We start from the raw sequence: 26,497 nt of genomic DNA on the forward strand, positions 1-26,497 counted from the left end.
CAACATGGTGAAACCCCATCTCTACTAAAACTACAGAAATTAACCAGGCATGATGGTGTGTGCCTGTCATCCCAGCTACTTGGGAGGCTGAGGCAGGAGAATCACTTGAAGCCAGGAGGCAGAGGTTGCAGTGAGCCAAGATTGCACCACTGTACTCCAGCCTGGGCGACAGAGCAAGACTCTGTCTCAGAAGAAAAAAAAAAAAAAATCAGCTTCTGTGTTTTTTGTTGTGGAGTTGAGGACTGTGGCTTTTCTTCCGAGGGAGATGGGAAGCCAGCAGAAGGCGTTAAACACAGGAGACGCTGTCACTTGGGCTGCTGTAGAGAGGAAGAAGCAGAAGGATACAAGGGTGAAGCACAGAGGTGGGTCAGGCTCCTGGGATAATCCAGGTGAGAGGTGTTGGCCACTGTCCCTGGGAGGGAACAGAGGAGGTGGTGACACAGGGCTGGTTCTGGACTTATTTTGAAAGGGGAGCTGACAGGTTTTGCTAGCGGGTCAGACATGAGAAGGGAGGGACTGCCTCTCACCTAGGAAGCCTGGAGTTGCCTTAGCTGAGAAAGTGGATTCATGTCCTGTAGCTGCTACGACAAAGTGCCACAGCCTGGGGGCGCTGAGAATGGCAGCATCTCACTCTCCCACAGTTCTGGAGGTCGGAAGCCTGAAGTCCAGGCACCAACAGGACTGTGTTCCCTCTGAAGCCCAGAAAGAGGGGTCTTTCCTGCCTCTTTCAGCTTCTGGTGGCCATCAGTACTTTGCATTCCTTGGCTTGTGGCCACATCACTCCACTCTCTGTCTCCATTGTCACACAGCTGTCTTTGCTTGTGTGTCTGTGTCCCAATTTCTCTTCTTATAAGAATACCATGTGCCTGCTTTAGCAGCACATATACTAAAATTGGAATGATACAGAGAAGGTTAGCAGATTGTAATTTAGAAAAGGATACCAGGCCGGGCGCGGTGGCTCAAGCCTGTAATCCCAGCACTTTGGGAGGCCGAGACGGGCGGATCACGAGGTCAGGAGATCGAGACCATCCTGGCTAACACGGTGAAACCCCGTCTCTACTAAAAATACAAAAACTAGCCGGGCGAGGTGGCGGGCGCCTGTAGTCCCAGCTACTCAGGAGGCTGAGGCAGGAGAATGGCGTAAACCTGGGAGACGGAGCTTGCAGTGAGCTGAGATCCGGCCACTGCACTCCAGTCCGGACGACAGAGCGAGACTCCGCCTCAAAAAAAAAAAAAAAAAAAGGATACCAGTCATTGGATTAGGGCCCAACTCAATGACCTCATCCTAACTTTATTATTATTATTATTATTATTTATTCTTTTTTTCTTATGTCTTTTTTTTTTTTTTTTTTGAGATGGAGTCTCTCTCTGTCACCCAGGCTGGAGTGCTGTGGCGCAATCTCGGCTCACTGCAAGCTCCGCCTCCTGGGTTCATGCCATTCTCCTGCCTCAGCCTCCCGAGTAGCTGGGACTACAGGTGCCCGCCACCACACCTGGCTATACTTTTGTATTTTTAGTAGAGACAGGTTTTCACCATGTTAGCCAGGATGGTCTCCATCTCCTGATCTCGTGATCTGCCTGCCTTGGCCTCCCAAAGTGCTGGGATTACGGGCGTGAGCCACTGCGCCCAGCCTATTATTTATTCTTATTTATTTATTTATTGAGATGCAGTCTTACTCTATTGCCCAGGCTAGAGTGCAGTGGCACAATCTCTGCTCACTGCAACCTCTGCTTCCCAGGTTCAAGCGATCCTCCTGCCTCAGCCTTGTGAGTAGCTGGGACTACAGGCACGCACCACCATGCCCAGCTAATTTTTGTATTTTTAGTAGAGACGGGGTTTCACCACATTGGTTAGGCTGGTCTTGAACTCCTGACCTCAGGTGATCCGCCCACCTTGGCCTCCCAAAGTGCTGGGATTACAGGTGTGAGCCACTGTGCCTGGCTTCATCCTAATTTAATTATATCTGCAAAGACCCCATTTCCAAATTAGGTCATGTTCACAGGCACGGTGGCTTAGGACTTCACGATACCTTTAGGAGGGGTACACCATTCAACCCCTAACAGAGGAAGGAGACAGCAGAGAAGTTTGGGGATGAATGTCAAAAGCTGAGTGCCAGACACGTTGAGTTCGAGATGCCTACTGGACATCCTGGAGGAGAGGCTGAGAAGGCAGCTAGATGTTGGAGCTGTCAAAGCATACTTCTTAAAAAGTTAAAAACAGGGCCGGCGCAGTGGCTCACGCCTGTAATCCTAGCATTTTGGGAGGTCGAGGCGGGCGGATCATGCAGTCAGGAGATCGAGACCATCCTGGCTAACATGGTGAAACCCCGTCTCTACTAAAAATACACACACACGGCCGGACGCTGTGGCTCACGCCTGTAATCCCAGCACTTAGGGAGGCCGAGACAGGCGGATCACGAGGTCAGGAGATGGAGACCATCCTGGCTAACATGGTGAAACCCCCTCTCTACTAAAAATACACTAACATGGTGAAACCCCGTCTCTACTAAAAATACACACACACGGCCGGACGCTGTGGCTCACGCCTGTAATCCCAGCACTTAGGGAGGCCGAGACAGGCGGATCACGAGGTCAGGAGATGGAGACCATCCTGGCTAACACGGTGAAACCCCGTCTGTACTAAAACAAACAAACAAACAAAAACTAGCCGGGCGTAGTGGCGGGCGCCTGTAGTCCCAGCTACTCGGGAGGCTGAGGCAGGAGAACGGCGTGAACCCGGGAGGCGGAGCTTGCAATGAGCCGAGATCGCGCCACGGCACTCCAGCCTGGGTGACTGAGCAAGACTCCGTCTCAAAAAAAAGATAAATAAATAAAAATACACACACACACACACACACACACACACACAAATTCGCCGGGCGTGGTCGCAGGCGCCTGTAGTCCCATAGTCCCAGCCACTTGGGAGGCTGAGGCAGGATAATGGTGTGAACCTGGAAGGCAGGGTTTGCAGTGAGCCGAGATCGCGCCACTGCACTCCAGCCTGGGTGACAGAGCACGACTCCGTCTCAAAAAAAAAAAAAAAAGTTAAAAACATGATTCATACAACTTTAAAGTGAAGACATGTCAAAGATTTATTTAAGTCATTAATGAGGCACGATGGTGAGGCTGGTTCAAAATGTTGGAGAGAGGGAAATATTTATAGTGACCTAAAAAAAGTTTGAGTAATTCTGCTTATTTAGATTTTTTAAAAAACTGGTTAATGTTCTACAAGTCATAAACCACAACCTTTTCTTTTTTTCTTTTCTTTTTTTTAAGACGGAGTCTTGCTCTGTCACCCAGGCTGGAGTGCAATGGCGTGATCTTGGCTCACTGCAACCTCCACCTCCCAGGTTCAAGCAATTCTCCTGCCTCAGTCTCTTGAGTAGCTGGGATTACAGGCGCCCACCACCACGCCCCACTAATTTTTGTATTTTTAGTAGACACGAGGGTTTACCAGGTTGGCCAGGCTAGTCTCGAACTCCTGACTGCAGGTGATCCGTCCACCTTGGCCTCCCAAAGTGCTGGGATTACAGGCGTGAGCCATTGTGCCCGGCCAAACTGCAACCTTTTCTAACTGTAATCTTTTCTACTGGAGAGAAATAATTTCTATCACTCACTGCCGGGCAAAATTTATTTGCGTTGCTTTCAGACAGGAATAATTTTACTTGGCCATCTGTCTTCAACAAATTAAAGTCTACCCTTGCTGAGTTGTAAAATATCATAATCAATAGTAAATAGCAAGTTAAACAGGTGCACACTCCAGAGGATCTGAAAATCTGCCTGACAGGCTTGCTCAGGAACACAACCTGCCACTGAATAGACACACTCATTTTGGGGTGTCTAATCCTCAATTTGGGACATTTTTATTAGCTCCCTCTTGGGATGATAATCTCTGAAGGTTATTCTCAACCACAACAAGCTAGTCTTGCGTTCTGACCTAATTCATCTACACAGGCGCTGCAAGAAGTGGCAATTAACACGCACGAGTGTCCTTGTTACATGACACATCTAAACCAGATGGCGTTATGCAACGACCAAGCCAGAAAATCAACTTCTGTTGGGAGGTGTCATCAGAAGGAATGTAAGACTGAGCCTACATTACATCCAAGATTTTTTTTTTTTTTTAATCTTATTTGCTCTTCTCTTCCTAGGCCAGGAAGCAGAACCAAATTGACCTTCCTCAGGTGTGCCTGCAGGACCTGTGCGTGTGCAAGTTTCTATCTTCCAGAGGGTTCTGGTGTTTGCCACGGCTCTTGGCCTGCCAGGAAGTGTCCTTCTCACTACTTGTGAGGCTGAGGCCTTGTGTGCCAGAATACAGGTGCGTGGCCAGTATGGGTCTGAGGGTTCTGTGGGCATTGGTTCAGCAGACATGCCACAACCCTTGTTCCTTAATGGTGGGCATGTTGTGGAAGCACAGGAACATTATTTTCAAATATGACACCCATGTAAGGCCTGGGCTCCACTATCAATTTGTCTGATTATATCCTAGTGACAAGGAGGACAGATTTGTACTGCAACAATGCAAATTACTACATTTTTATTAAAAGTAAATGTCAGTAAAACTATTTTTCCTAAATTCTGAAGTGAGAAAAACAACATTTAAAGAACGTTTCATTTGTTTGTGAAAGGATTAAAGGTGATTGTTGTAGACAGTGGGTAAAAATAAAAATTAAATAAATTAAAGGTGAGATAGATCAAAGAAAAAGGGTTTTGTCTTATTCCTACCAGAAACAGAATATCAGAAACAACATGACCATCCTCCTCCTTGCCTTTTCTTGGGCTGTGCTTTCAGCCTACAGATGTAACCATTCTGGGGAGCAGTGATGACCCCAGAACCGTGTTTTTGGCTGGTGCATAAGTGGGGGCAGTGGTTGTGTCTGGGGCCAATTTTCTGTTCTGTACAGCCCAGAGATGGTTATGTAGGGGGGTACTGAGCTACTAAGTGAAGGCATCGATAGTTATGTAGAAAGATGGAAGAGTAGAATCAGCTCCATGCCAGATTGTAACTGGAGGTACAGGTATCAGCATGAACTCAAGGTTTGCTAAGAGGTATCAGAAAAGGTGTGTGTGTGTGTGTGTGTATGTGTACATACTTACATATTTCCTAGCTCTGTCTGCCGAGTGTAAATGGAATCATATTCTATAATCTTTTCAGATTTCTTTCTTCCATTTAGAATTATGTGTTTGAGATTTGGCCATGTTGGTGGTGGAATTCATTCATTTCTGTTGCTGTGTGCTATTCCATTGTGTGGAGATACCTCACTTTGTCCATTTTACTGTTCTTCGATTTTTTTTTTTTTTTTGAGGCGGAGTCTCGCTCTGTTGCCCGGACTGGAGTGCAGTGGCCGGATCTCAGCTCACTGCAAGCTCCGTCTCCCAGGTTTACGCCATTCTCCTGCCTCAGCCTCCCGAGTAGCTGGGACTACAGGCGCCCGCCACCTCGCCCGGCTAGTTTTTTTGTATTTTTAGTAGAGACGGGGTTTCACTGTGTTAGCCAGGATGGTCTCGATCTCCTGACCTCGTGATCCGCCTGTCTCGGCCTCCCAAAGTGCTGGGATTACAGGCTTGAGCCACCGCGCCCGGCCTGTTCTTCGATATTTAAGATTTCCCCCAGTATTTGCTATTAAAAACAATGTTAAAATAAAACAAAATAAAAAGAAAAATAAACAAAAAAACCAAAAACAGTGTTGCTCTGAACATTCATGCACATGCCACATGCCTCCTGATGAACAAGTTTCTCAGGCACACACCCAGGTATGGAATGCACCTAGGAATACAAACAGACTTAACCCTACAGCCGGGAATGGGAGCTTGCACCTTCTCAAAGTGGCCACACCAACTTCTCCCACACAGGATGCTTCTCTTAAAATGTGATGATGACGCATCTCCCTAACTCTTGAATCTGGACAGGCCTGTCGCTACGGCAGAAGTGATGCTATGTGACTTCAGAAGCTAGGATGTGAAAAGTGATACAGGTCCCACCTGCTTCTCTTGAAACCCTTGCTCCTGGAGCATGGCTACCGTTCCATGAGGATGTTCCCAAAGCCCTCAGCCCAGAGCCTGGATCAAGGTCCCAGCCACGTGAGTGCACCATCTTGGAAGTGGCTCCTCCAGCCCCTAGTGAAGGTGCCCCAATGAGGATGCAGGAAGTAGTCTAGCTGTGCCTGCTGAATCCTGCCCAAATAGCAGATGTGTGAACAAAAGGAATGACTGTTGTCTTGGGCTACAAAGTTTTGGGCGTGGTTTGTTTTGCAGCAACAGGAAACTGATAAACATGTCCGTTTTCACTGGGTAATGCCATACGGCCATGATATTTACCAAATAATTGTCCCATTTGACATTCTGACCAGCAGGATATTGCTCTACCATCTTGCCATCGCTGAGTAATGCCACATATGAACGCTGGTGCCTATTTGGTGTGGTTTTAGTTTGCATTTCCAAATTTACTAGTAAGATGATAGGCCTTTCCATGTTCTCTGCAAGAAGCCTGATTATGACACGGGTTTCTTTGCTGATTTGGGTTTTTGAGACAGAGTCTCTCTCTGTCGCCCAGGCTGGAGTGCAGTGGCGCGATCTCAGCTCACTGAAAGCTCCGCCTCCCAGGTTTATACCATTCTCCTGCCTCAGCCTCCCGAGTAGCTGGGTCTACAGGCGCCCGCCACCTCGCCCGGCTAGTTTTTTGTATTTTTTAGTAGAGACGGGGTTCCACCGTGTTAGCCAGGATGGTCTCGATCTCCTGACCTCGTGATCTGCCCGTCTCGGCCTCCTAAAGTGCTGGCATTACAGGCTTGAGCCACCGCGCCCGGCCTTGTTTCTCTCTTTCTAATGGTTCTGAAGCGGTGCTCTCTATATTCTAAATACTAATCATTTGCAAAGTGTACATATCTTTTAGTTTTTCATTCTTCAGTCTCTTTACGGTGCCTTTTGAGGAACAAACATATGATAATTTCCATCCTTTTATTTACGAAACGGAGTCTTGCTCTGTTACCCAGGCTGGAGTGCAGTGGGGCAATCTTGCCTCACTGCAATCTCAGCCTCCCAAGTAGCTGGGACTACAGGCATGTGCCTCCATGCCTGGCTAATTTTTCTATTTTTAGTAGAGATGGGGTTTCACTATGTTCATCAGGTCGTGAACTCCTGACCTCAGCTGATGCGCCTGCCTCGGTCTCCCAAAGTGTTGGGATTACAGGTGTGAGCCACTGTGCCCGGCCCCATTGTTTTAGTTTTCATCTGTTATTTTCAGGTGAATTTCTTGCAGCATTATTTAACCATATTCATATTCCATTCAGAGAGGCTGTCTTTTAATAGATGAATTTAATCCTATCACATTCCTCTGATTACTCAAATGTTTGAACTTAGTCCTGCCAACTCATATGATGTTGCATATTTATCATGGTTTTATCTTTTACTCATTCCTGTTTTTTTTTTTTGTTTTAGTGCTGTTATTTTTCATTTCACTTTTTCCTCAGCTGTTTTGAAAGTGGTAAATTCTTTTCTCACCATTCTTGTGGAAACTTTCTGATGGTTTAATTTTTTTTTTGAGACAGAGTTTTGCTCTTGTTGGCCAGGCTGGAGTGCAATGGCACCATCTCAGCTCACCGTAACCTCCACCTCCCGGTTTCCACCAATTCTCCTGCCTCAGCCTCCCAGGTACCTGGGATTACAGGCATGTGCCGCCACACCCAGCTAATTTTTTTTTTTTTTGTATTTTTAGTAGAGATGGGGTTTCTCCATGTTGATCAGGCTGGTCTTGAACTCCCGACCTCAGGTGATTCGTCTGCTTTGGCCTCCCAAAGTGCTGGGATTACAGGTGTGACCCACCATGCCCAGTTAAAATTTTTAACCTTTTTTTCTATTGATTCTAAAATCCTCAAACCAAACAATACAAGAGCTTCCGTGCACTTTCACTTCCTTCTGCGCCCGGCCTTGCCATGTGTCATGTTGAGTTCATCTGGGATTTCTCTCAGGTTGATTTTAACAGGCCAGACTGATTTACTTGCTAGCATCCATGTCTTACTCTTGAGTCCACTTTTCACTTTGTTAAGGTATTTCTTCTAGTACTTTTAGAGACTGCGTGTGTGGTAAACGTGGATGTTTACAAGCCGTGAAGACACCTTTATTTTGCTGTCTCACTGGAACGCTAGTTTCACTGTGTATGAGTTACGGTTCAATTCTCTTAGTATTTTGGCAACCCCTCCTCTGTAGGATCAGTCTGAACTCTAAAAAAGATCCTTTCTCTCCGAAGGCCTTCCTGAGTCTCCCTCTGACACGCCTACATTCGAGGCTTTGTTCTTCTCTCCTCTGAGCATCACCTCCATTGTCTGAGAAGTCACTGTCCCTGTCTCTCTCCTGTTCTGTGAAGGGTTTCGTGTCTTTTCATCTTCTCTTTCATGAGACTGTGTCTTACTTTCACTCTGTGTTGTGAAGAACCTCCAGCTTGTTTCCATCTGGCTTCCCTGAGGTGGAGGAGAGAAGGGTTCCGGCTCAGCTTGCTTGTTTGGCCACAGGTAAACAGACATCAGTAGAATGGAGGTGACACGAAGCTCCTGGGTCTGGTGCAGAAGAGGTCAGGGCCCCAGTGGCCTGCACCCCCTCGACTCAAGGGTGTGTCTGCAGGGAGTCCTAGATCAGGACTGACCACTAGGGACCTTGGCTGGGGTCCTACCTGCCCTCAAGTCCTCACATCACAACCCACGCACGGTGCCATGGGCATGAGGGCTGGCCAGGAAAAGGCCTGTGGGGCTTTGTCCCTATCAGGGACACCTGGGTGAACAAAGCCACCCCACTCCCAATAAGGTGTTTGATGCAGTGCCCTGAGCAGTGGGGCCGCTCCGCTGCTCCATGGGGAAGGTCTGTCCCAGGGTGGACAGCTGCTCGGCCCGAGGGGCCTGCCTAGATGCCACAGGCTGGGCTGCTGGAACCCAGGGATTCCACAGCACCGGATTCCACAGCACCATCGTCCTGATCACAGATTCTAAAGGAAACCAAGGAGCTCCTGCCTCACCTTAAAACATTTTGGGACTTAATCTTGGAGTGAAAATTGTTATGACCCCACTGAATTTTAGAGTTTACTCAAAAGGGCAACATGAAGGTAGAGACTCACACCTCTCAACTCGCACCCCCAGGGGCCTTTTCTTGCAACCTTAAAGGGCATCTGCTTCACGCCGGACTTGGCAGGGCCCTCACACTGGCAGGGCTACTTGCACACCTGGCCTGACACTCACTAGGGGAGGCTTCCCAGCCCGGCTGCACCACCCTCCCCTACTTAGTCGGGTGCCCCAGCCAGTGCCCCTTCCACTTCCACCCAGTGGGCTCGCAGGGCCCCCTCTGCCCACTTAGGGCCCTCCACTCTGGGGCCAATCGCCCCCTGCCTCAGGGCCCCCCATTCCTGGGCCAATGCCCTTCTGCCTCAGGGACTCCCACTCCCAGCCGGTCCCCCCCACGGACCCCGGCCTCAGGGCCCCCCACTCCTGGCCCGTCCGTCATGGCCCCCGACTCCCGGCTGCTCCCCCCTCCTGCCTCGGGGGACCCCCACTCCAGGGCCAATGCCCTTCTGCCTCAGGGACCCCCACTCCCGGCCGGTCCCCCCACCTCTGGGTCCCCCACTCCCGGGCCGTCCCCCCTGCCTCAGCGACCCCACCCCCGGGCCAATGCCCTTCTGCCTCATGGACCCCCACTCCCAGCCGGTAACCCCCTGCCTCAGGGTCCCCGACTCCCGGCTGCTCCCCAACTGCCTCGGGGTCCCCCACTCCTAGGCCTGTCCCCCTGCCTCAGGGCCCCTCATTCTCCATTCTCCTGACCGCCTCAGGGACCCTCTGGCCCGGTCCTCCCTAACTCAAGGGCCCCCACTCTCCATCCTCCCGACCCCCCACTCCCAGCCCGGCCCCTGCCGCCTCAGGGTCCCCACTTGGCCCCCGCTCCTCGCGACGCCCCCTCCCCCGCGCGCCGCTGAGGCGGCGGAGTCCGCGCGTCATGGCGGCGGCGGGCGGGGCGCGTCTCGCACGCAGCGCGCCGGGCGGAGCGCTCGCCGCATTGTTTGCTTCGCTGGGGAGCGAGCGAGCGACCCGGCCCTGGCGTCCGAGCCAGCCCCGCGTCCCGCGCCCGCCGCCCGCCGCCCGCGCCCGCCGGCCGGGCCCCCTGAGCCGGGCCTCCAGCCGGGCCCCGAGCCCGCGCCGCGCGAGCCGCCGCCCGAGAGTCCGCGGCCGCCGCTGCCGGGCCCGGAGCCGCCGCGGCCGAGAGGAGCCCGCGCCCAGGAGCGGCGGCGGGGCCCGGCCTGCGCGGCCGTTGGCGGAGGAGCCGCGGGCGCCATTAGCGCCGCCTCGGCCGCGCCGGTCCCCGCGCCCGCCCGCTTGCCGGGCTCCCGCGGCCGCGGCGCCCCGAAGGTGAGTGGGCGGAGGCCTGGCCGTGGAGGCCTCCCCGCCGCCTCGCGGGCCGCCCGGGCCGCCGCCGCCTCGGCCCGGCCTCTCGGGGTTGTGGTGCCGACGCCATGTTTGGCGGCGGCGGCTCCGCATTGTCCGCGGACCGGGAGCCCGGGATGCCGGGGAGGCCGGGCGGGGAGACCGGGGAGGTCGGGCCGGGCGGCCGGGGAGATAGGCCGGGAGACTGGGAGGTCGGGCGGGGAGACCGGGGAGGTCAGGCCGGGGAGTCGAGGGAGGCCGAGTCGGGCCGCGGCGCCCGCCCGGAGTCCGCGCTCCGAGTCGGGTCCGGGCCTCGGGTAGCCGCCGAGCCGGCCGGGCCGCCCCTTATGTAACAGGCCCGCCGAGCTCTGCCCAGACGGGAACTCCCTGGGAGCAGGGACGCGCCCCGACATCGCCCAGGAGCCGCGCGGCCTGCGGCGGGCGGGCTTGAGAACCGGCACCGCAGCCTCCCCGGGCGTTTGCAGGGAGACGCCCCGCGACGAACGCGAGGCTTCCCCGGGCCTTTTAAACGAGTGACACGATTGAAGCGCAGTTCGCGGGAAGCGCGGCTCTGGCGAGCGGACGCGGGAGTTCTGAGAATCCTTAGCAGCGGGAGCCCCTGCCCCGGGGGTGCGGCCCCGTCCCCCAGAACGCGCGGCCGTCCGGGGCTGTGTTGGAGGCCGGTCGCCAGGCGGTTGTGCAGTTCGTGGCATCGGCGGATGTTTGTGTTTGGCCCAGCGCCGTCCCGAGTGCTGCACACAACTTCGCACAACTCAGCGGCCGCGGCCGCCGTGGCCTTGGCGGAGAGGCCCGGCGCGGGCTCGGCTTCTCCCCGGGCGGGCGGTGGGAAGAGGGAAGCGGCCGTCTCGTGGGCAGCCTCCCCTGCTTTTGGCCCGCAGAGCTCTCCGGGAGGTCCTTAAGGGAATTATTCCTGCAGAAGCGACGTGTGTGCCCCCGCGGATCCCTCCCGGTGGCAAGGCTTGTCCCAGCGCGGACAGAACCGGCCCGGGGGGAAGCGGTGAACAGAGAAGGGCGTGGGTCGCCCCGCGCTGCGGCGGGTCCCCTTTCCCCGGGTCCCGGTTGCGTGTGGAGAGCTGCTGTGGCCGTGAAGCCTTCGGTTCGGTTCTCCGCTTGGAGAAAGTGTTGAGATGAAGAGCTTCGCGGCTCCCTGGGAGAGAGTGGGTTTCCGGGGGCTGCTTGTCGCTAGGGCGACTCAGGACTTTGCTGTCGAGGGGAAAATGACAGGTTCGTTGCTGATCTGGTGAGTAACCAACTGTTGCTTCTGCCCCACCTCAGTCATGACGCGTGTCGCCGTCCCGGGTGCACCAGGGTGGCTCTCTGCAGGCGGTGGTGTCACCTCTGCAGGGCTCACAGGGCCGGCTGGGGGGTGGCTGTACTGACAGCTCTCCAGGAATCCAGGCTTGAGGGGGTACCTGGAGGCGCTGGAGACGCAAGGGGTCTGAGGTTTGGCTGACCACATTTTCTCTCCTGTGCTCTCTGTAGGTAATTGCTATCTAGTTTCAACCTACAATGAGGATTTCTGTCTGATACAGAGAAGGATACACAGTGGCTGCAGGGTCTGTCTTAGGAAGTGCCCTTGAAGTCGGCTGGGATTTCCTTTCGGGACTCAGGAGGGAAGCCTGCTCCCTGAGGGCTTTTTCTGCGGCCCAGTAGATCAGGGTGAGGCTCTGAAGCCAGGCTGCTGCGGGGGCCCTCGGGGCCCCGGGGCCAGGCGTCCCTGACCTTGCAGGGCTTGATGCAGAGCGGGCCTTGGGCTTCAGCTGAGAATATTTGTTTTACGAGTCAGTCACTGAAAAATCATTTTGCTTCCTGTCAGTGAGGTGTAGCGCTTTGGAGGGAGGCACTGCCCAGCGGGTGGTGGTCTTCACTGGAGGTACCCACGCACGAGGCACCCCGGGGACAGCTGGGAATAGACACAGTCCGTGGTGTTCGAACAGCAGAGGCCTCTGCCACAAGGAGCTGGAGGTATGGGTGGCAGCTCACTGGTTTTGCCCACCTCTGGAAAGGCACATTCTCCTAAATCTCTGTGGCCAAGTCTTCAGGCACCTGAGCCTGAGCCAGCGCTGGCGACCCTCCTGGTGAGGGTCTCTGCAAGCTGCGAGGGGGTCCTGGGGGCCGCCCCTCGCTGTGTAGCCTGAGCAGAGCGTCTACCTTCACGTGTGCCGGGGAGAACAGAGAGAGGCCCTTTAGTGTATTGCACGTATCTGGATTCGCTCAGAAAGAAGGAGGAAGGGCCATTGTCTCACTGGGGCTTGAGGAGTGCCCCTGAGGGGAAGGGGCAGGTTGACTCGGCCTGTGGGTGTTTCCATGGTGGTCATTGCCAAGGCTCTGCAGAAACAGGGTTGGGGCCTCCCGGGGGCGAAGACTGTCCCCTCAGACCAGTACAGGGCTCCCCTGTGCTGTGGTGTGCGTGTGGAGGGCCTGTCTATAGAGCGTGGACAGGCTGTGGTGTGTCTCCTACCCCTAGCCCAGCAGGAATGCTGCAAGGACTGTGGTGACTTTGGGCTCATGGGGGTGCTCTCCTGGGAGCAGTGGGGAGGGGAAGAGTGGTTTAGGGCGAGTACTGGATAGGACCAGGTAGCCACTGAGCATGCCTCTCTGGTGGGCATAGCCTCTGTGTCTGGTGGGGTGCAGCCCTGTATGTGGACTTTCTGGGGGATCGCCTGCATGCCAGGAAAGTCCTGCAGCTGTGGGCTCTGGGCCAGACCCCTCCTTCTTGGGGAGCATTTCTGTGGTCTCCGCAGCCTGTTGGTGTGGTCTGAGAGGGGACTGGTGCGTGGTGATAGGGACGCAGGTGCTCAGGAGGGCTCCTCAGGCTGCCTCTCTGCCTGTTACTGCTGTTCTCTCCCTGGTCCTGGGGAGTTGCTAAGGCCTGGATGCGTGGTTTTTGACACCTCGGAAAGAAGTTAGTTGTGAGTTTTGCTTTGATTGGGCTTGGAGCTGGTGAGCTAGATCTGCACAAGTGTACTTTTGCAGCTTTCTCGAGTCTTTGATCACACTGCATAGAATTAACTTTACCTTTGCCTTTATTTTAGGTAATCATTACCAAATGAGGAGGAAAGGACGATGTCATCGAGGCTCTGCAGCGAGGCATCCTTCCTCCCCGTGCAGTGTTAAACACTCCCCCACGCGAGAAACGCTGACCTACGCTCAAGCTCAAAGGATGGTAGAGATAGAAATTGAAGGGCGCTTGCACAGGATCAGTATTTTTGATCCCCTGGAGATCATATTAGAAGATGACCTCACGGCTCAAGAGATGAGTGAATGCAACAGCAATAAGGAAAACAGCGAGCGGCCCCCTGTCTGCTTAAGAACTAAGCGTCACAAAAACAACAGAGTCAAAAAGAAAAATGAAGCCCTCCCCAGCGCCCACGGCGCGCCGGCCTCGGCCAGCGCCCTCCCAGAGCCCAAGGTGCGCATCGTGGAGTACAGCCCTCCATCCGCCCCCAGGAGGCCTCCGGTGTACTACAAGTTCATCGAGAAGTCGGCCGAGGAACTGGACAACGAGGTGGAGTACGACATGGACGAGGAGGACTACGCCTGGCTGGAGATCGTCAACGAGAAGCGCAAGGGCGACTGCGTCCCTGCCGTGTCGCAGAGCATGTTTGAGTTCCTGATGGACCGCTTCGAGAAGGAGTCGCACTGCGAGAACCAGAAGCAGGGCGAGCAGCAGTCTCTGATCGATGAGGATGCCGTGTGCTGCATCTGCATGGACGGGGAGTGCCAGAACAGCAATGTGATCCTCTTCTGCGACATGTGCAACCTGGCCGTGCACCAGGAGTGCTACGGGGTGCCCTACATCCCCGAGGGCCAGTGGCTCTGCCGCCACTGCCTGCAGTCCCGGGCCCGGCCTGCCGACTGTGTGCTGTGTCCCAACAAGGGTGGTGCCTTCAAAAAGACAGATGACGACCGCTGGGGTCACGTGGTGTGTGCCCTGTGGATCCCAGAGGTCGGCTTTGCCAATACGGTGTTCATCGAGCCCATTGACGGGGTGAGGAACATTCCCCCAGCCCGGTGGAAACTGACATGCTACCTCTGTAAGCAGAAGGGCGTGGGTGCCTGCATCCAGTGCCACAAAGCAAACTGCTACACAGCATTCCATGTGACGTGTGCCCAGAAGGCTGGCCTGTACATGAAAATGGAGCCCGTGAAGGAACTGACTGGTGGTGGCACCACCTTCTCCGTCAGAAAGACCGCTTACTGTGATGTCCACACACCTCCAGGCTGCACCCGGAGGCCTCTGAATATTTACGGGGATGTCGAAATGAAAAATGGCGTCTGTCGAAAAGACAGCTCGGTCAAAACTGTCAGGTCCACGTCCAAGGTCAGGAAGAAGGCAAAAAAGGCTAAGAAGGCTCTGGCTGAGCCCTGTGCGGTCCTGCCAACCGTGTGCGCTCCTTATATACCCCCGCAGAGGTAAGCGTGTCCAAGCATTGGGTCCACAAGGAGCCTGCAGTGCAGGACCCTGGGAGGACGCGGGCACAGCCTGCGGGGCCGGTGCTGGGTGGTCGTTGCGCTTCCTGTTGGCGCAGCTTCCTGATACTCCCCTGAAGTGTGGTTCTGCTTGTTTACCACGTCTTTTCGGGGAATAGATGTTGTAAAAGATTTTAGTCTGTAGGCTTGGAATGATCTATAGTTTTCTAGTTTTTTTTTTGAGATGGAGTTTCGCTTTGTCGCCCAGGCTGGAGTGCAGTGGTGCAATCTCGGCTCTCTGCAACCCCCGCCTCCGGGTTCAAGCAGTTCTCCTGCCTCAGCCTCCTGAATAGCTGGGACTGCAGGCGCCCGTCACCACCATGCCTGACAATTTTTTTTTTTTTTTTGAGATGGAGTCTTGCTCTGCTGCCCAGGCTGAAGTGCAGTGGTGCGATCTCGGCTCACTGCAAGCTCCGTGTCCTGGGTTCACGCCATTCTCCTGCCTCAGCCTCCCAAGTAGCTGGGACTACAGGCACCCGCCACCACGCCCAGCTAATTTTTTGTATTTTTGGTAGAGACGGGGTTTCACCATGTTAGCCAGGATGGTCTCGATCTCCTGACCTTGTGATCCTCCCGCCTCGGCCTCCCAAAGTGCTGGGATTACAGGCGTGAGCCACTGCACTCGGCAAATTTTTGTATTTTTAAAATAGAGACAGGGTTTCACCATGTTGGCTAGGCTGGTCTCAAACGCCTGACCTCAAGTGATCTGCCCACCTTGGCTTCCCAAAGTGCTGGAATTATAGCACTTGCTCAGCTTTTTTTTTTTTTTTCCATTTTCAATGGGGTTTTTCTCTGTTGCCCAGGCTGGAGTGTAGTAGCACGATCTCAGCTCACTGCAACCTCTGCTGCCAGCTTCCAGCAATTCTTTTGCCTCAGCCTCCCGAATAGCTGGGACTATAGGCGTATGCTCCCATGCCCAGCTAATCTTTGTATTTTTAGTAGAGGTGGTGTTTCACCATGTTGCCCAGTGTGGTCTGCAACTCCTGAGCTCAGGCAGTCTGCCCACCTCTGCATCCCAAAGTGCTAGGACTATAGACGTGAGCCATCATGCCCAGCTAAGGGTGAAGATTTTTAAGAATTTCAGTGACTAAACTTTAAGAAGGAATGAAGCCCACGCAGAAACTCTGTATGACTCTCAACCCGAGGGGCTCTGGCCTGGGCTTCCCAGTGGCTTCGGCATCGGGACATCCACTGCTGTGGCATTGGCCCCGTTTCCCGTGCTGTGCCCCCCACTTGCTGCAGATGCCCTGAGGACAGGGTGGCCAAACGGGGAGAAGCTGTGAGCACAGACGGGGCCTACCGGTCAACAGGGCAGGGAGAGCCAGCCTGGTGCTGAGCTTGCAGCTTGGCTGGGGGAGATGCCTGAGCCCCAGTACCACACAGACCTTCCAGGACTGCCGGGGGTCAGCGAGCAGGACCCTCTGAGGTGTCGGACCTGTTCCACATGTGAGGGGAGGGCAGCACAGGTGGGGCGCATGCAGACTGAGCTGCACTGGATGGTGAGGCTGGGAGGTTGCAGTGAGCCAAGATTGTGCTGCTGCACTCCAGCCTGGGTGACAGAGTGAAACTCTGTCTCAAAAAAAAAAAAAAAAAGTTTTAAGTGATTTTTGTTAATATTACTCTACTTTGCCAAAGAGAAGTCCAGTTTCTTTTCACAGAGCTGTAAATATTCAGAGAATTAGTCAATTCAGACAGAATGAACAAAAAATGCTCATAATCCTTCCCATCCAGAGAAAACCCCTGTCAAAACCAAGGTGTTTGTCTTTGTAAATTAATCTGACTTTGAAGAGATGGTTTTGCTTGGATTTCTACCTATGAGTCAAAAAGTCTAGGGTTTTTATTAAGAGCTTCTGTATAAGAGGTCTAAAAATTTCAGCTTTACTGAAATTGAAGCAAAATAAACAAAATGTGATCTAACAAAATGAAAAGCCAAAAGTCTGAAGTGCTCCCTTCCCTGGCCAGTACCAGATGATGACCTGCTCTGGGAGAGGCAGGGCCTGGCCGGGCCCCACGCCCTATTCTTTGGCTCCTGGTGTTGGGTAAGCAGGACTGTTCGCAGGAGGCAGCGTTTGCACGCAGAGACGCGGGGGCCTGAAGTGGCCAGGGCTGATTGAGAAGAAAACTCGTGCTTTGGACCTAAATATTTGAAAGCAGGTGTTGGAGCTAGACCACATACTATGTGGTTCTGTTCTTTTCCTAACTTAGGAATAAACTATTATTTTAGCTTCGAGTAGAGAGAAACAAACCTGGACAAGTGTTCTTGGCCGCAGTCTCTGCAGTTTGGGTTTCCCAGTCTCCAGGAGATGCTGATGCTTCAGGCCACCTTGCCACCAGTGGAGGAGCTCCCAGTGCGCCTGGCCTGTTGGCACCATGGTGCTGGACCCATCTCTGGGGTGGTTGTGAGGGGCAGCCTCTCAACACAGTACTGACTGCTGCCTGAAACCAGGTTTACAGCCTTGCTGTGGCCTGAGAGGCAGCTGATCTGGCAGCCCTGTTCTTAGGCCCTGGGCAGTACCCTGGGTGCATGTAGGAAGCCTCAGCTGTGCATTTGAATTTTGTGTAGATGAGGGTGAAGCTTCTTACTTGTTATTTTGTATTTAGAGACAGGGTCTTATTCTGTTGCCCATGTTGGAGTGCAGTGGCGTGATCATGGCTCACTGTAGTCTCAAACTCTTAGACTCAAGCGATCTTCCCGCCTCAGCCTCCTCCCATCCTCAGCTGGGACTACAGGCACGAGCCACTGTGCCTCGCCCATGGTGAAGCTTCTCGATGTGCAGTTGTTGGCAGGGATGCTGAGTCTAGTTGGTTAGGGTGTGCACTAACCCATGGCTCTGGGGTAGGACCCGTCTAGAGCTTCAGGCCAGCCAGGCACACTGGAGGAGGATGTGGCTCCATCTAAGCAGTGTTTTGGAGATTTTAGAGAAAGGGGCTCTTGCTTATTCCCTGTGGACAGAACAGAATCTGCCTTTAGGGACTGACTGCTTTTATTTTTTTTTTACTTTTTTTTTTTTTTTTTTGGAGACAGAGTCTCACTTTGTTGCCCAGGCTAGAGTGCAGTGCCATCCGTGATCTTGGCTCACTGCAACCTCTGCTTCCTGGGTTCAAGGGTTCAACCTCTGCCTCCGCCTCCCTAGTAGCTAGGGTTACAGGCACGTGCCACCACACCCGGCCCATTTTTGTATTTTTAGTAGAGACATGGTTTCACCGTATTGGCCAGGATGGTCTCGAACTGCTGACCTCAGGTGATCCACCCGCCTTGGCCTCCCAAAGTGCTGGGATTACAGGCGTGAGCCACTGCACCAGGCTAAAAAAGATAGTTTTTTAAAAAGACAGCAGTAAATAAACACTTTGAAAAACAGGCAGGGCTGGGTACATGATTCATGCCTGTAATCCCAGCACTTTGGGGGGTTCTGAGGTGGGCAGATCACAAGGTCAGGAGTTTGAGACCAGCCTGGCTAACATGGTGAAACCCCATCTGTACTAAAAATATAAAAATTAGCCAGGCGTGGTGGCGCACGCCTGTAATCCCAGCTGTTCAGGAGGCTGAAGCAGGAGAATCTCTTGAACAGAATCCTGCTCTTTTGCTCAGACTGGGGTACAGTGGCATGATCATGGCTTACTACAGCCTCAACCTCCTGGGCTCAAGCGACTCCTTCACCTCAGCGTCCTGAGTAGCTGGGACCACAGGCGTGTGCCACCATGTCCTGCTAATGTTTTTGTTTTTTGGTGAGATGGGGTTTAGGTTGGTCTCGAACTTCTGGGCTCAAGTGATCTGCCTACCTTGGCCTCCCAAAATGCTGGGATTACAGGCGTGAGCCACCATGCCAGACCTTACATTGATTTATTGTTATTTTTTCTTTTCTGTTCATCTCTCTTTTTTTTTGAGATGGAGTCTCACTCTCTTGCCCAGGCTGGAGTGCAATGGCATGATCTCGGCTCACTGCAGCCTCCACCTCCCAGGTTCAAGCGATCCTTGTGCCTCAGCCTCCCGAGTAGCTGGGACTACAGGTGTGAGCCACGGTGCCTGGCTGATTTTTGTATTTTTAGTAGAGTTGGGGTTTTACTATGTTGCCCAGGATGGTCTCGAACTAGTGACTTCAGGTGATCCGCTTGCCTTGGCCTCCCAAAGTGCTGGGATTACAGGTGTGAACCACTGTGCCTAGCCCTATTTTTTCTTTTCACTGCGTCTCTCCAGCATACATCAGTTTTTATTAACAGTGATTGAGCTGCATGTGTATAGGATGACATTTTGTCTTTAGCATTCAAGGAAAAGAGAAAGTCTTTTCCATTTGCACCAATTTGAAATTAGGGCTCCCTTAACACGAATGGCTGCAGGACTCACTCACATGAGAGTTCATACATGGAGTGAAAAGACAAACAGGGTTTCATGGTCACTCTTTTTGGTTAATTGCATGAAATGAGGGATAAATACATGCATAAGCTGTTTAACAAAACTCCTAGGTTCATCAGAATGCAAAATAGAAAGTGTCTTAAAAGAGACTGTGATGAGCAGGCAGACAGCCTGTGTTGGTTTGTTTCCTTTGACTGCTTCGGATCTTCTAGGAGGAGCTCCTCTACTGAGAGAGCCTGAACTTCTGACCTCATGGACAGGAACCTCAGATAGGCAAGGCTTTCTGATAGGTGCTCCTCCTACCTTCATTCAAATGAGGTGTTCCTCCCACCTTCACCCTGATAGGGTGTTCCTCCCGCCCTCACTTGGATGAGGTGCTCCTCATGCCCTCACTCGGATGAAGTGCTCCTCCTGCCTTCACCCTGATAGGGTGTTCCTCCCGCCCTCCCTTGGATGAGGTGCTCCTCCTGCCTTCACTCGGATGAGGTGCTCCTCCCGCCCTCACTCGGATGAAGTGCTCCTCCTGCCTTCACTCGGATGAAGTGTTCCTCCCGCCCTCACTTGGATGAGGTGCTCCTCCTGCCTTCACTCGGATGAGGTGCTCCTCCTGCCTTCACTCGGATGAGGTGCTCCTCCCGCCCTCACTTGGATGAGTTGCTCCTCATGCCTTCACTCGGATGAAGTGCTCCTCTTCCTCCTGCCTTCACTGGGGACTTTTTATTTTTAGTTTAAAAGGATCAACTGGTCTTGGTCAGCCTTAGGAAGGGAAGCATCAGTCAGGTGAGAAGGCGCGGCGAACTTGAAATACCTAGCTGCGTCTCATCATGCATTTAAGTTCGATTGACTTCAGCTGTTAGAAAAGTTCACTGAGTGCGGTGGCTCGGGCTAGTAATCCTAACACTGGAAGGCTGAGGTGGGTGGACTGCTTGAGCCCAGGAGTTCGAGGCTGCAGTGAGCTTTGATCGCACCTTTGTATTCCAGCCTGGGCGACAGAGGGAGACTCTGTCTCTAAAGGATTTTGCATGGTTATCCGGAGCAGTCTCTTGAGTTTTGGTTCTCCTTGACACAGCTGCATCTGGAGATCCTCTATGTGAGGCATGTTTAGAGAAAGAGAAACACTGACCCCTGGAATTGATACTCTTCCAAGAAATCTTAGTCTTGTTGGTAAAGGCAGTCCTCAGATGGTACCGGTCCCTTTGTTAGTGGTGAGCCTACAGAGATGGTGCCTGGTGTGCAGAGCGATGTGGTTGGATGGAGGTGAACAGAGCTGTTTGGGGGCCCTGGGCCGCCTGCTGGTCCTAGCCCATCACCACCCAGTCGTTCAGCAGATAGGTCCCCCAGCTGATCATTTGAGCTTGGACTTGGCACACATTATGGAGTTCGTCTGGATCTCCTGTCTTGGATTTGATATGAAGATTAGTTGGTCCATCCCGTGTCCTAATAGATGTTGTTGGCAGGTGGGCTGAACTTGAACTATCTCATGTGAAGAAAGTTCCTTCTGGTGCCTCTTTTAATTTCTCTTTGGCTTCATGAACAGTCGTGCATCCCCAGCGCCATCCTTTTGAGCTCCCCAAGGCCTCTGCCAGACACATCGCTCCAGGGATGACTCCTCAACCCACCGTGCTGTCACCACTGGCTCTGCACCCCTTCTGAGCCATTCCTGGAGCTTGAGGCACTGCAAGATCAGGGGAAAAGGGTCAGCATGGCAAGGACAGATGGCTGCCTGTAAGCTGGGGTCATAGAGCGGCTTTTGGACTTCCTGAAAGTCAGTGGGAACCCCCAAAATGAGTCCCTGTGGGGTGTCTGAAATGGTGGCAGAAGGGGCAAGAATGGGGCCCAGCAGTTCCCCCCTCAGGTCCTGGCAGATGGATAGCAAAGTCCTGCGTAGACACGGTCACCCACAGGTGGTGTATGCCGGCTGCTAAGGGCCTTGGGTGGGGGGCCTCGGCCCCCACAGTCCAGAGAGTGCCTGTCTGCCATTCCCTGCAGGGTAGGCACCCGGGGCCCTGGAATTCGGAAGGCTGCTGGCACTTTTTTCCTACCCGGACTCGCTTACCACACTGTTGGAGGCCACCTGGCCCTAGTCTATTTGTGATTTTATAGAGACAGGGTCTCACTGTGTTGTCCAGGCTGCTCTTGAATTCCTGGGCTTAAGCAGTCCTCCTGCCTAGGCCTCCCAAAGTGTTTAGATTACAGGCGTGAGCCACCTCACCCCGTCCCGGCCTTAGTCTCTAGTCTGTTCAATGCTGGAGGGTAGTCATGTTGACTCTGGAATAAAGATGTCACTATTCTGGAACCTTTTCTGGGGTCACTGTCGGGAGGCGTTGTCTCCCTTGGGCTCTTGCTGCAGCCCCAGGCTGTTGAGCTGCACAGCTGTCCTCCGGGTGGGGAAGCTGTTCTGTCTTGGGGGCATTGAGTCTGCTAGGTAGGCCCTGTGAGGATCCCAGCTGTCACCTGGTGGCACCTGCAGAGGTTTGGTTTTGTTCTTTTAATTGAGGCGGGGTCTTGCTCTGTCACCCAGGCTGGAGTGAAGGGGCACAATCATAGCTCACTGCAGCCTTGAACTCCTGGGCCCAAGTGATCCTCAGCCTCCCAAAGTGCTAGGGTTACAGGTTAGAGCCACTGGGCGCGGCCCCCTTTGTCTTGTGTTTTTAAGTCTTTTTTTCCTCCATATTTCTGGCTGTTAATTTTGTTTTATAAAAGTTCTGGCTCAGTGCCCCCTGGGGGAGCCCTGTGTGGGCACCTCCCACGCAATGTGGGTGCATGAGTTGGTTGCTGCGGGTGGCACTGGGAGGCCCTGTGTGGGTGCCTCTCGGGCAGTGTGGGTGCATGAGTTGGCTGCTGTGGGTGGCACTGGGAGACATGGTAGGGGCACTGAGGCCACAGGTGGCAGCTCCCTGTGCTTGACCTACATCAGGTCTAGAGTGGTGGGCACTCGGGAAGGAAGCACCAGGACGACACGTTGGAAGGAGGAGCTGCAGGGCAGGGCCAGCCAGTGCTTGGGAGCCCAGGAGGGCGCCTGGGTTGACACAGTCTGCGGGAGCACTTGCTCTTCTGCGTGAGGAACAGACCTGAATGCCGTTTGAAATACTGGACTCATTCCTGCCCTCCTGTGACTTCGTTGGTTTTCTGGGTTTTAGTGCAGATTGTAGCTGGCAGCTCATGATGGAGCCCTTCCCGGTGCAGGCTGACGCAGGAGGGATTCTCCTCTACTGAAATGGACGTTACTGTATCTGGGAATAGATTTTTTTTTTTCTTTTCTTTTTTTTTTTTTTTGAGACGGAGTCTTACTCTGTCACCCAAGCTGGAGTGCAGTGGTACAATCTCAGCTGACTGCAACCTCTGCCTCCCAGGCTCAAGCGATTCTCCTGCCTCAGCCTCCCAAGTAGCTGGGATTACAGGCGCATGTCACCACGCCTGGCTAATTTTTGTATTTTTAGTGGAGATGGGGTTTCATCAACGTTGGCCAGGCTGGTCTTGAACTCTTGACTGACCTCAGGTGATCCGCCTGCCTTAGCCTCCCAAAGTGTTGGGATTACAGGCGTGAGTCACGTGCCCTGCCTACATTTGTTTTGATTGAAAAAGCTGAAGCAAATAAAAATTGTACTGGGGAGAACGGAGTGCTCACAGGATGGGCTGTATTTCTCACCGGCCTCCCCACACCTTCCTCTGCACTCTCACACTCTGACTCTCCTAAAGATGCTGGCATTTCCTGAACTAAAGCTAGCATTTCACAGAGCAGGGCCATGGGCCATGAACCACAGTCACCTGGCCCTTTAGACAGCTCTACCCTGCCCCCCGCAACTTGGGTACCCAACCATGTCATTCCCACCCCTAGCTTTGTGGGGCACCGTTCTGCTGGGCCTGGTTCTCTTCCCTGAAGCACCCCAGGCATGCAGAGGATATTCTCAGCAGAGGGGAGACACCACAGTGTAGCTGACTTCTGTCTCTGTTCACTTTCACCGTTTTTACTTACTTTTGGCAGAAGTGGGGTTGAACATTTATGTGACGTTTTCTTTACTACTGGGGACAGCGGGGCAGATTCCTGCCGCACATTCTCGCCTCTGCTCCAGCCTAGGTGCTACCTGGGCCAGCGGGGGCGGCGGGTGGAGCGTAGCTGTTTGGGCGTACTCTGAGTTCCCACCTGCTGTCGCCGGTGGATGAACTGGCTCATTTCTAGAGCTGCTGGAGGCAGTGGTGGCTTTCCTGAGAGCACCTCCCGGGCTCGGGCTGGTGGGGAGCTTGATTTTACCTTTTTATGTGGAAATAACTTCAAATTTACAAAATATTCACAAAAATAAAGACAGCAGGGACTAGCCAGGTGCTCTACATAGAGTTGCCTGTTGCTGGGGCTGCGTCCTCTTGTGCCCGCCCTGCCCCGTTGGAGAGGATCCCAGATGTGGTCCTTGCCCACGCACGTCAGGCGTGTGAAGACAGCAGGTGTCCCCTGGCGATGGGCAGCAGGCTTGGTGGTGCCCCAGCCTTGGTGCAGGAGTCCCCTGAGGTGAGATTCAGGGCTCTGGCTGGCTGGCCTCGTGTGTTTCCTGAGCGATGGATGTGGGCACGGCATCCTCCATGTTGCACCGCCCGGCATGGGGTGTGCGTGTGTGTCATGCCAGGGCTCTGGGCCTGCTCTGGGGACTGTTGCCCTGCCTGTGCCCTGTATGTTGTGCGCTTGTGCCCGTGGGTGGGCGTATCTTTTCATTTTCAGTGATGTCCTTAAAAAATTCTTTTTTAATTTGGAAATCTTTAGAGAGAGCCCCCTTTCACTCAGCTTCAGAAGTTACACGCACCTGGCCAGCTTCCCCTCGCCCGTTCCTTTGTTTTGAAGCAAGTCCTGGTAATGAAATTCCATTCATGCACCTGTCAGTGTGTAAAGGTTCTTAAAAGCAACTATAATTTTACAGTGTCTGATGAACCGAAGTTTGTTAATTTCAGTACTCCTCTATTTATCAACCTTTTCCTATGCGGTGTGTGCATGCTGGGTCTGGTTTTATTTATCTTTATATATGCACATAAATATATTTTAAGAGATGGGGTCTCACTGTGTTGCCCAGGCTGGTCTGAAACTCCTGGGCTCAAGCGATCTTCTCGCCTTGGTGTCCCAAAGTGCTGGGACTGAGGTGTGAACCACCTCGTCTGGCCACCATATTCCTCTATATGATAATTTCTGCCTTTACCTGTTAGCAATCTAGAAGCATGTGGGATTCCCTCCCTCCCTCCCTCCCTCCCTCCTTCCCTCCTTCCCTCCTTCCCTCCTTCCCTCCTTCCCTCCTTCCCTCCTTCCCTCCTTCCCTCCTTCCCTCCTTCCTTCCTTCCTTCCTTCCTTCCTTCCTTCTTTTTTAAACTCTTAATATCCATTGCTTGTGCTGTGGGCAAAGGGTGTGGCCTGCATGGTACACATTCATTCTTTGATGCTTGTTGAGACTTTATGGCCCAAAAGATTATACATGTTTTGTAAACAGTCCATCTGTGCTTGTGAATATGTGTCTTTATTTGATGCAATATTCTATATGAGCTTGTTGGGTCAAATGTATAAATCATGCTTACATTTTTAATGTCTTTAATTTATTTTGTGTGAATTGGTTTCATTAGGCTTGTAGGTTTAACAGTTCTCATTGTAGCTCCTGGAGGTTTTGTATTTGATATTTTCAAGATGTCCTGTTAGGCGGTGTGTACGCATTTGGAATTTGGTTATTTCCTTCGACCATGGTGCAGTAGCCCTCGAGCCGTCTTTACTCCAGTCACGGTGTTTCTCTGGCCTCAGCTCAGCTGATCGGTCAGCAGTACCCACTTTCTGCTTCTTAGTGTATACCTGGACATTCTCCTTATGTCCAGCTTCAGCCTTGCTGTGGTATTTTAAAACTGGAATTAAAATGTTTTCTTTTTTTTGGAGACGGAGTCTCATTCTATTGCCCAGGCTGGAGTGCAAGTGGTGCAATCTCGGCTCACTACAACCTCCGCCTCCCAGGTTCAAGCGATTCTCCTGCCTCAAGCCTCCCAAGGAGCTGGGATTACAGACACCTGCTACCATGCCTGGCTAATTTTTGTATTTTTAGTAGAGATGGGGTTTCACCATCTTGGCCAGGCTGGTCTTGAACTCCTGACCTCATGATCCACCTGCCTCACCTCCCAAAGTCCTGGGATTACAGGCGTGAGCCACCGCACCTGGCCTAAAACTGGAATTTAAAATTTTTAACCTGATTGACAACCTCTTCATTAGCAAGTTTAGACTGTTGACTTATGTTGGATTACTGATCTATTTTGGATATGTTTCCATGATCCTTTTTTTCCCTTTTTCTTTTTTTTTCTTCTGAGATGGAGTCTCGCTGTATTGCCCAGGCTGGAGTGATCTCAGCCCACTGTAGCATCCACCTCCCAGGTTCAAGCATTTCTCCTGCCTCAGTCTCCTGAATAGGATTACAGGCGTGCGCCACTACGCCCGGCTGATTTTTTTGTATTTTTAGTAGAGATGGGGTTTCACCATGTTGGCCAGGCTGGTCTTGAACTTCTGACTTCATGATCCGCCCTCCTCAGCTTCCGAAAGTGCTGGGATTATAGGTGGAAGCCACTGCGCCCGGCTGCCTTTTTCTTCTGATGTATTGACTCAGATGGTTTTGCTTTTTTTGAGTGGGGGGCATTTTTCCTCCTCTGCTGATTTGGAAGGTACACATTCCATTTAACTCTCTGATTTCAAGTTTTTTCAGTATTTTACTGTGGTCACGTACACATAACATAAAATTTACCGTCTTAACCATTGTAAATGTGTAGTTCAGGGGCATGAAGCACTTTGATATTGCTGTGCAGCCTTCGCCACCATCTATTTTCAGAGCCTTTTTGTCTTCCCAGTCTGAAACTCTGTCCCTGTTAAACAGGAACTTCCCATTCCTCCCTCCCTGGCCGCAGGCACCCACCGTTCTACTCCCTGTCTCCATGAATTTGACTCCTGTTCAGTCCCTCACGTAAGTGCAATCAGGCAGTATTTGTCTTTTTGTGTCTGGCTTATTGCACTGAGCACATTTTCAAGGTTTTTCCATGTCATTGCATGCATTGAAACTTCCTTGCCTTTTAAGGCTGAATAACCCTCTGTATGTGGAGATAAACTTTTGCTTACCCGTTCCTTCCTCCATGGGCACTTGGGTTGCTCCCATGTTTTAGCCATTGTAAGTAATGCTGTGAGGAACACGGGTGATAAGTATCTGAGCCCGTTTTCAGTTCTTCTGGGTGTATACCCAGAAGTGGCATTGCCAGGTCA

At 52.7% G+C, this 26,497-nt stretch overlaps 1 protein-coding gene and 1 long non-coding RNA gene across 13 annotated transcripts in view; both read left to right on the plus strand.

The window, feature by feature from the left end:
- Window positions 1-4,159: 4,159 nt before the first annotated feature.
- Window positions 4,160-6,230, plus strand: LOC117096714. The gene is made up of 2 exons (XR_004442605.1): window positions 4,160-4,318; window positions 5,911-6,230. It is a non-coding gene; the product is annotated as an uncharacterized LOC117096714 (long non-coding RNA).
- Window positions 6,231-10,029: 3,799 nt separating this feature from the next.
- Window positions 10,030-26,497, plus strand: part of BRD1 (bromodomain containing 1) — a 51,527-nt gene continuing 35,059 nt past the window's right edge. For 9 of the 12 annotated variants that reach the window (XR_004442436.1, XR_004442437.1, XM_033233527.1 and 6 more), the window contains exon 1: window positions 13,454-14,834. Coding sequence is in view for 10 of the 12 variants with exons in the window: in XM_033233527.1 (XP_033089418.1) it covers window positions 13,468-14,834 (1,367 nt within the window). In the remaining 2 variants the exon portion in view is untranslated. Of the gene's footprint in view, window positions 10,383-11,696; window positions 12,078-13,453; window positions 14,835-26,497 lie in introns of those variants that run through there. The other 3 variants (XM_033233529.1, XM_033233530.1, XM_033233534.1) reach the window with 3 other exon arrangements.

The sequence above is a fragment of the Trachypithecus francoisi genome, unplaced genomic scaffold (assembly GCF_009764315.1).
Source record: "Trachypithecus francoisi isolate TF-2019V2 unplaced genomic scaffold, Tfra_2.0 Lachesis_group14, whole genome shotgun sequence".
Classification (NCBI taxonomy): Eukaryota; Metazoa; Chordata; class Mammalia; order Primates; family Cercopithecidae; genus Trachypithecus; species Trachypithecus francoisi.